This window comes from Aythya ferina, assembly GCF_964211825.1.
Source record: "Aythya ferina genome assembly, chromosome: 17".
NCBI lineage: Eukaryota > Metazoa > Chordata > Aves > Anseriformes > Anatidae > Aythya > Aythya ferina.
Window position 1 is genome coordinate 15,006,868 of NC_140316.1, and position 9,916 is coordinate 15,016,783.

At 58.2% G+C, this 9,916-nt stretch overlaps 1 protein-coding gene across 1 annotated transcript in view; it reads left to right on the top strand.

The window, feature by feature from the left end:
- The window catches only part of MYO18B (myosin XVIIIB), a 56,988-nt gene extending 47,072 nt beyond the window's left edge, over window positions 1-9,916 (top strand). The window contains exons 41-44 of the mRNA XM_084491708.1: window positions 439-480; window positions 848-1,009; window positions 7,315-8,609; window positions 9,710-9,916. Coding sequence (XP_084347834.1) covers window positions 439-480; window positions 848-1,009; window positions 7,315-8,608 — 1,498 coding nt within the window. The 3' untranslated portion in view covers window position 8,609; window positions 9,710-9,916. The remainder of the gene's footprint in view (window positions 1-438; window positions 481-847; window positions 1,010-7,314; window positions 8,610-9,709) is intronic.

Here is a 9,916-nt window from a genome sequence, read left to right on the forward strand (position 1 = left end):
ACCCTTCAGCAGCACACACGATGCCTGATGGCACGTCCTGCAGCCACGAGCCCTGGGCAGGGTCTCTGCAATGTCATCAGCCCGAGGCCGGTGATATTGTCCCCTTGTCACCAAGGTTGTCCCCTCCCCGGGGGGTGGCTCGGTGACCCCGTTGCTCCCTGCCCATCCTGACCACAGGCCCCCAAGGCAGCTCCCATGCCCTGCTGCAGCAGCCCCCAGCCCTGTGGGGTGTTGGGGATGTCTGCAGGGTCCCTGCAGCAGCCCAGAGGTGGTGCAGGGAGCAGGATGGGCTTTGAGCCTTGCAGCCTGTTTGCCCGGCACAGGAGGCTGTACCCTGGCTCTGCACAGCCCTGCTCCTCCGTGTTGGCACCAAGCTCTGATGTGGTTCCTCTGGAAAGGTTTTGATCTGTGCCTGACCCCACTGCCCTTTGTTTGCAGTGTGCAGACGGCGCGGGACACGCTGTGCTCCAGGAGGGAGACGTGAGTAAGCCCTCGGAGCTGCTGGCCACAGGCGTGGTGCCCACACAGGGCTGTCGGTGATGGCTGTGTGTGTGCCACCATGTGCCACCTCATGCCACCACGTGTCACTGTGTGCCCCATGCTCCCACCCTATGTGGACAGACTGGCTTCTGTGCCAGCTCCATGTGCCCCTGACGGTTGTGCTCTCCCTGGGCACTCTGCTTGTGCCTGCTGGGCTGCAGTGGGGCACGTTAGGCTGCTCTGCGGCCTGGGAGGGAAACAGAGACCCCAAAGGGCTCCATCCAGCCCCCAGCTGGAGCGGTCAGGGACCCCCAGCCCCTTCCTGGCACTAACAAGGGCTCTCCTCTCCTCTCTCCTCTCCCCGCAGGGACGCCTGCTCCAGCGTCGGCTCTGTTCTGAGCCTGGAGCCTGCAGAAAGCATCCGCTCCTGGCTGGGCTCGTCTGCAGGCTGGTCATCCCCAACGGGTGCCAGCGTGGCCGGGAGCCTCTCGGTGCAGTCCATGGGGAGCCGCAGCGCCCAGGGCCCGAGGTAAGGGGCTGTCACAGGCACGGTGGGCAGCGGTGGCCTGGGGGGAGCCCCACGCAGCTCTCCTCCGGGGAAACCACTGGCTCTGGGTGTCAGCTCCAGTGGATTGCAATGTGGGGAGGGGAGGAGAAGCCAGCACCCTGCGGTGAGGCGTGGGCTCTGGGTGCTCGCTGGGCTGGTGCAGCTCCAGGGCAGGTTTTGGGGAGGGCAGCGTCCTGCAGAGCCATGCGCATGGGCACGGAGCCTGGGGTGTGCAGCCGGCAGAGCCCTGCTGGAGGGGGCCCGGGGAGCAGGGCTGGGTGTTGGAGCCCCAGGGCTGGTCCCTTGGTGCCACCAGTGTCCCCTGCGGCTCCGTCCCCACGCAGAGCACAGCCCGGCCCCGGGGCTGCTGGCGCTGATCTTCTCTCCCCGTAAACCTCGCGGTCACACACATCTGGTGGCATCTGTTGATTTCACCGTAATTTTCCCTTCCAGCTAAGATATCTTTAAGGATATTAAGGGAGAAAAAAATCGATTTGCAAACACTGCTGGTGGATCAGCCCAAACAGTTTAGCAAGAGCCTTATGTTATTAGTTCTTTAATACTTGCTCTGCGAGGAAAATATATGCCATCGCACACAGCCTGCGGTTGGGCCACTTCAGCTGAAGAAAGGCTTTGGGTGGCTTAGGGCTTGCAAGGCTCCGTGACTGACATTTGCAATCATTTTTCAAGTTTGTGTATTGTGAAGGTGCTTGGGAGGCAGCAAAGGAGCCCCAAGGGCTGAGAGCAGCGCGGGTGTCCGCCGTGAGATGGCAGAGGCACTGCCGGGCAGCACGCGGGCCCTGCCGTGGGTTCTCCCTTCTGTGGGTGTCCTGGTGCGGTGTGTATGGGGCTGAGGAGGGAGAAGGGAGGGAAACAAACCCAGTTTGGTGTGGCAGGTCCTGCAGCACAGTGAGGAGCACGGTGGTGGGCAGGAGGGAGCGGGGGAACCGCGGGGTTCGAGGTCGCAGCATCAAATCAAGGAAGGTAGTCGCTGCCATGCCAGGATCAGTGAAACGCTAGATGAAAGCCACTACATCAAAAACATGCTTCAAGCAGTAAAACATCCCTTGATGTATTCTCTAGAGATAATTTAAAGAGGCGATGCAGCCTATTTGAGGATTTGTATGCCATATGCTCACTTTTCGCTACCGAGGAAGCAGTCTGCATTTACACAGTTTTAATATGAAATATGTTAATTTTTGGTGGCGATGCTGCTGGGCTCTGAGCAAGCTGCAGAGTGGCCTGAGCACTCGCGTGGCCAAACCACTGGGGCTCAGCTCCATGCTGTGCCACAGCAGGGACACGTGGTGGCAGGGGCTGGGCAGGAGCCACTGCAAGGGCTCTTGGTGTCCTCCTGGTGCCCACCTAGTCCCCGTCAGTGTGTGCTTTATGGGTAGGAAATCCAGGCAGATGCAGCTCTCCGGCTGCCGCTCGTTGCAGACATTAGCATTAATCTCCCTGCTCTCATTCCGGAAAGGTCTGTCCTCGCTGCGTGCTGTGGCTTTGTACAGTAAAATAGCTAACTATTGCCAGAATTAATTTTCTGAAGAGCAAGTCCCCTGGCAGCAGATACCTTGCATAGGCTGGAGCAGCCTGCCCAGTGCTGGGAGAAGGCAGGGCTGGGAGCAGGGCTGGGAGCAGGGCAGGAGGTGGCTGGGAGCCCCGAGGCAGCCGTGCTGCTCCCCAGCACCCCCCAGCAGCGCTTCCTCCCCGTCCCCCAGCACCTTTTGGGGTCTGCTGGTCCGAGTGACCCAACCGTGATTGTAAGTGCGTGGCAGTGAGTCAGGAGTTAGGGCTTATATCATGTCTCTGAGCTAAAGTGCACTGGATTTATAATGAAAGGGCAGGTTTGTAGGCTTGGGGATTAATAAAAATAACTTGCTGGGCCGACCACGGCCATTGAGAAAGGAAATTTGTACCTAGACCTGGAAATAATGTGACAATCTGGCTCTGTCCTGGGGTTAGTGAAAAGGCAAATTGCAAATCCCAGTGTGGGAGCTGTGTTTGGCTTCGCTAATCTAAGATGGAAACATTAGAGAGGAGGCTGGATGAAATGCAAACAAACAGAAGATGAGACCGGTAGGTAATAAAAACGAGATCAGCGAAACGAGCTCTTCCTTATTAAGATTCCTTTGTCTTACACAAGCACCCAGTAATGAAAAATGAATCTGCCTAGCACTTGCTTCTCTGTAGTACATATGGGATATTTCCTGAACAAACAGCTGTCAAAAGCCAGAGGAAAGAATATAAGGCTATTATCGTCAGTGTAGTGCACAGAAACGAGAGATTTGATTAACGTTTTCTTTAATTCTCTGCTATTTAAATGCTTGTACAAAATGTTGGACAGCAGAGCTAAGCCTCAATAAATATGACACACAGCAGAGATGGATAAACCTTCCATTTTTTATTCGGAAGCAAACTCAGAACTTAATGCATTAACCCTGCCTCTCGCCAGGCAGGTCGTGGCAGCCGGTCCCAGGTGCAGGCAGGGGAGCTGAAGGACCCTCAGGCACCTTTAGGTGCTCGCACCCCGCAGCACCCACAGCCCCGGCGTGCCCTGGCACTGCTGCTATCCTCGCGGGGCTGCCCGGGCTCTGTGGGGCTGATATGGCCCGGGGAGAGGTGGCAGCTCTGCTGGTGGGCTCCAGGCATTTCCCCTTCTGTCCTCATCCCCGAAACCTGGATCCCAGGTACACGGCTGCTGGGATGTGCCACGCTTGTCTGGAAGCGGTAGGGCGTCAAAGCAAATTGTTATATTAGAACTGGGAGCTGTTCTGTAGATGACGGCGCGATGAGAAAATCCTCTTCTGTCAGAAATTAGGCCAATTTCTTCTCTCTCCCTGAAATGGAGTTGTCTTGGCTTTATTTATGAGCTCCCAGGAAAAGCATCCGAGCTCCACTTTTATCCCTGGTCATGTGTTGCAGTGCATGTGCGGATTTTATTGTATAAATTATTTCAACTACCATAATTGTAATCATGTTAATTGCTGTGTAATCTTCACTAATTATTGTTGTATGTCATTTGCTTTGGTGTGAATGGCATATTACAGAGTTCCTTTTGGCTCGCAGATGCCTTCAGAGCTCTGCATTGGGCCCCGAGCCTTAGGAAAGCCGTCTTCCCGGCAGCGGGGCGACGAGCGGTGTTTGCTTTGCAGCACGCTCACCCATCCCACCTCCCACAGCATCCCCCACCACCCCAAAAGAATTGGGGAGCACCACGTGAGGCAGCGAAGGCCGGGGGTGCAGGGATGCTGTCCTGAGCCCCAGGAGCTGTTGGTTGCACATCAGCCCCTGGTTTGGGATGCGTGGCTGGAGGGGAGCTGTTGCAGGAAGGGGTTGGATTGCGTTTGTGCCCCTCATTTTGCAGAAGGCAATTAACAGAAAATGAGGTGTAATTTCAGTGCCCCTGCGGCCCCAGGGCACGCAGCAGTGGAGGCTGCAGCAGGACGCTGAGGGCAGGAGCTTGGGGACAAAGCACTGAGGGGGGGGTGCCCAGGGCTTGGGGGTCTCCAGTGGGCACAAAGCTGGGCAGCCCCTGCAAAACAGCCCCCCAGCCCCCCTGCCTCATTCACGTTCTCCTGGAGAGAAGAATAACGTGATATTCTGGTCTCCAGGATGGACTTTTTGGTGGCACCCCCCGGTTTTGGCAGCACTGCTTCCTGTGAGGGAAGCGTTAACAGCTTCTGCTGGAAGGACTCGAGTGTTGTGGGTGCTGGAAAGAAAGAGGAAAAGTGCCAAAAGCTGAGAAATCCTGCAGCGCTTCCCCTCGCACGGTGCTTCACTGCCTGGGGAGGGTCTTCAGCTTCAGCCTTTCTGCTGGGGGCAGGGGTCTGGGGGGTCTGAGCACGGGGTGGATGTGGCCCCTTGTGCAGGGACCTGGCACGGTGCTGGGGCTGGGCGCAGGGCTCCTGCTCGCTGCCTTCGCTCCACTGCAGGCTCTAAAGATCTCCGTAAAACGAGGAACTGCCCGTCACGCTGAGCAGGACAATAAATTGCCGAGAGTGAGCTGGCTGTGTTCACAGTCCATTAGAGCTCCTTCCCTCCTCACTTCACTTTTATCTCGGTCTTAAAGGAAGATATCGGAGCTGACCGTTTAATTTATGAAAGCCGGCCATGCGGCAGGTAGCTTACGGTGCTGTTTGCAAACAGGGGGAGTGACTGGAGCAACTTCCATTTTCTCTCGGAAGGTTTACACATGTCATTTAGGTGGGATGCAATTTAGGATGCTAAAAACCAGTGTTACCAAAACGTGTCCTGCTGTTAATCAGCCGGACGCTTCAGCAGCGTTGGGCGCAGAAGCGCGGTGAGTCCTGGAGGCTGCTGCATTCCTTGCAGGAGATCAGCCCTGTGCTTAATTCTCTCCACATGGGATACCCGAGCAGTGTGGGGCCGCTGGCGAGCTGTGGGCACGCAGCCCAGCAGGCACAGGGGAGCGAGGGGACCCGCAGCGGCTCCGTTCCCCTCCGGTGGCTGCAGTCCCTTCCCCTTGGCCGCCACGGAGTTTGTCTCGGCGTGTAAATGATTTCACGGGTCAGCAGAGCCCGGGCTGAGCTTGTCCCGCGTTGTCGCTGGGATTATCCACTCTCACCCCGTTCCCATGGCGACGCGAGCCTTTCCCTGGGCAGGATGCTTTTCTCCTGCTGATGGAAAACCTGGCAGCAGCTCCTGCACATCGGAGCCTGCTCACCTCCCGGAGATCTGTTTGTATTTAGGTTCTGCTGCTTCACCCCATCCTTCCCTCTCTTTTTCTCTCCTTTTTGGTGCCAGACACACTTGGACCCAGGAAGCCTTTCCAGGTCCTGGTCCCCCCGGGTGCTTTCTGGCTGACTGAGGTCCAGGTGGTGCCGAGGGGCTCCCAGCAGCGGGCTCAGCCCCTGCCAACCTGCGGTGCTGGTGGGCGCCCGCGCTCCTCGTCTCACCGGCACGCGGCTGAGAGCGAGCAGCCTATAGATAGTAACTGGCTATCATTGAGCTAAAATTACACACTGCGCAGCGCTGCAGAGCGTCGGCTTTATTTCAGACATGCCCTGGCAAAGCAGCCCTTTGCCTTTCCCTGCAGTGGCACAAGCAGGAAATCCATTTCTTCAGCCCTTCATGCCAATGTAGGTGATGGGGTGACCGTGCAAAGTGTCACAGCTGGGGCTTGGTGTCACTGGTGACACCAGGACAGTGAGTGAAGCCCCCTCCCCACCTCTGAGCATCAGGTCTGCAAGGACAGGGACGGGCTTGGTGCAGAACAGCCCTTTCACAGCCTGCAGGCACCAGGATCTGGCCCCTTGAGAAGGAATTCAGCACCCGTGGTGCCTGTGGGGATGTTCCCCAGCACCGTGCCGTGTCATGAGGCGGTGGCGGTGGGCGGTGGTGTTGCCCTTTCTGCTGCTCGACGTCTGCGCTCAGTGCAGGCTGCCGGAGCCATATGTGCCGTGCCGATGCCATCCCCAGTGTAGCACCACGCTCTCGCTTACGACCCCGTGGGCCCGCCGGGGTGAGGGCTGTGTTTCAGGGGCAGAACGGGCAGAACAGCTCCTGATCGCTGAGCGCACAGCACCCCCGCGGTTCCTGCCATTCGCGGTGCCACTGCTTGCAGGGTGAGCTTCCAGCCCCGCACCATCAGGCTCACTGCTGACAGCTGCTCTTCAAAGAGCAGATTTTCCCCCAAACTGCATTTGCTTGGAGAGGAAATCTGTGCTGCTGGGCGGAGAGCTGCCATGCTGCTCTGCCAGCCCCTGCCCAGCTCATGCTCGGAGCCCCTCTTTGCAAAGCAAATCCTGCTCCGTCCCCACGTGAAAGGAGCTCGTCCCTCGGCTTGTGCTCTGCCTGGGGCTGGGTGTTTGTTCTGCTCCTGCAGTTCCTGGTGGTTTTTCCTTCCCAGAGGAGCACTGGTGCAACATGACCTACGGTAATGTTAAGAGGTACTTAAGCTGCTCTGTGAGTTGGTTTCACAGATTTTGAGAATAATCTTTGGTTTGGGCAGGAATAAAATAAGTCCTCTATTTTGCTATAAGCTGACAGGAAGGAAGGATTTTTGGAGGTGTTTGTTGCTTTGGCAGAGCTGAGTCGGTGATGCCGTACACTTTGTGCCATGGAGTCAGCTGGTTTGGTTTGCTCAGAGTTATTTAAGATAAAATCTTCGGTCACTGCTGAGCTTCTCGATGCTGCAATGAGAGTTTATTTGGAGATTACCGTGCAAATGTCAGCTTTTTGCCGCTCACGCATGGCCTTGCTGAATGACATTATGCTTCGCGGAAACCACGCTGCTTAAACTCACGTGGCTCTCTGTCGTTTAGGGGGAGCAGAGACACGGCAGAGCCGGCACCCACCCGGCCGGGCTCTTCGCTGAGCACCACGAGGTCCGTCGATGCTGGGGACCTGGGGACGGCTGCGAGTCCTTTGCTTGGTGCTAGAAGACGGGAGTATGTGAAGCCTCCTGCAGATGAAGAGGAGCTGGCAGGCCCAAAGCAGCCAGGGGATAAAGCAGGAGCGAGGTCCCCCCTGGTGCCGCGGCGGGGGCTCTCGCCTGCCCTGGAGGGGAGGACCCCCAGCCCAGCATCTCCTCCGGTGCCGAGGGGCGCGCGCTCCCCGCTGCCCAGCGCCTCGGCCGCGCTCTCTGACTACGTGGGGGAGCTGCGCAGGAGAAGGGGAGCGGAGCGGGAGCAGGGCCCGCTGCAGCTGGAGGACACCTCTGCCCTCCCCATCTACCGCACCACCGGTGCCGCTGCCCTGCGGCGCTGCCGGGTGCACCCGGAGGTGGCCGAGACCCCGGGGGACTTGAGCACGGATCAGCCCGGGGCAAGCGGCGGAGCCGGCAGCAGCCTCCTGCGCTCCAGCAGCCTGCGGAGCATGGCCTGGGAGCCGGCGGAGACAGGGGAGCCGGCACGCTCCCCGGTGCTGAGAAGAGCCTCCAAGTTTGGCTCCTGTGATTCCCTTCTGCTCTCCCTGGGCAGCTCCGGCCGTGGCCTCAGCTCGGCAGCCGCGGGGATGGAGCCGCTCGGGGTGCCCCGGACGAGGCCGTGGAGGAGCTGCCTGGAGCCGTCGGCGGAGGAAGGAGGGGAGGCATCGGGCTGGGCCTCCTTGAGCTGTCGGAGCGCACGGTCCAGCCCTGGGCTGGGCGAGGGGCAGGGGGGCGACCCCAGTGGCTGGAAGATGCCCACCCTCAGCTTCGAGAGGAGAACTGGCCCCGACCTGGACGAATTCCTCCCGGCCATCCGGAAATCCCGCTCCACGAGCAGCCTGGCCAAGCCCGGCAGGGACAGACGGGACGGCCACCGGCCCCTGACCGTCCGCTTCGAGGACGAGGCCATCGCGGGTGGCTCGGCCTCCTCCAGGAGCAGGAGCGTGGGGCAGCCCAGCCTGGCCCCCGGGGGGAATGCTGGCACCCTCTCCGACTCCGACTCCTCCTCGGGCTCCGTCCGCTCCTCCAGGAGCGCCGACAGCATCAAGCGCCGGCCGCGGAGGCCGGACGGGGAGGGCTGCAGTGGCAAAGGCACCGCCGAAAGCAACGTGGAGAGCCTCCGAGCAGAGGCAGAAGGGAAGGAGGATGACGTGAGCAGCATCATGAGGAAGTACCTCGGAAAAGAGTGAGGTAATCACGTGAATCTGTGAGATGTGCCCAGCCCCTGGGTGCCCTGAGCATGGAGCAGCGATGGCAGGGTCGCCCCTGAGCCACTGCTCTCCAGCCCACGCTGCCCCGACACCACAGGGTGCCCACTGTGCCCCCCCAGACTTCCCAAAAACACCGTCCCCTAGCTCCTGCCACACAGCCCCACAGACACATCCCGCTGTCTGGGAGCTCAGCCCTGTGGCTGTGCTTGTCTGCTGAGCTTGAAATTTGCCTCGCCTCGACACCGAAGGTCACCCCCTCCAGTGGTGGCAGCTCGGCTTTGTCAGGCTCACATCTTGTAGTTAGCAATTGTCTCTGACAACCACTTGGATCCAATTTTTGGATTACAACTGACACTTGGAGAATCAGGATTTATTACTGCAATCCAGGTTTGAAAGCAAAGTCCTTAATGAATGCACCGCAACTGTAATTAAGTGTTTAAAATAGATTAGAAAAACATTTTGTAAAACCGTTGCCTTTAGATGAACTTATTGGGTGTCAAGCTGTGACCAAATTGACTAAGCCAACACAAGGAGGGAGCATGTGTTAATAAAGCATTTCTTTCCAGGAAGCACAATTTGCATAATGCGGTGTCCCACTCAGCGCAGCCTGTCGCAGCGAGCTGCTCTCACCGGCCCCTTACCCGAGCGAGGAGCTGCCACCAGGCAGAGCACTGCCCCGCGCTTAGCAAGGGCATCAGATGGGAAACGTAATTTAAGCAGGGACTGAAAGCGGCTCCCCAAAAGCCAGGAGATGGTTTTATACCTGATGAGACCCTTTTGGGTTTAATTGCGTTCTGGTTTCTATGCGCTCCCAGTCTATTCTGTGTAACTGCGGGTGCGCTCGGGGTCAGCCATGGGGTGAAGCACTTTTCTTCTCCTGCAGTCGCTCGGCTGCCCGAGGTGTCTCACCCCACTGTACAGTGCTCGGAGATAAGCAAAACAGCCAAAGGATGCTTTTGGGGCTGGGTGTGAAATGCAGTGCCAGCAGAGCGGAGCATGAGGGCTGGTCAAACCGAGCTGCGTGTTGAAGAGCACGTTGCAGGATCTCACTCCCTGTGTAAGTTTTTCTTCTATTTTTAGTTTCCAGAAGCTGAGACTGTATCTGAAGCTTTTATAATTCCATTCGTATTGGAAGCTGGGCATGGCCGAGGTTCCCCAGCTCCTGCCTGCTGGGACACCTGCCCACGTCCCCCGACACCAAGGACAGCGACGTGGTGCCAGTTGCGGTGGGGGGCTGCGTTCCCGTGTCTGCTTGGTTTTTACACAATAAAGGATTTGCTTCTTTGA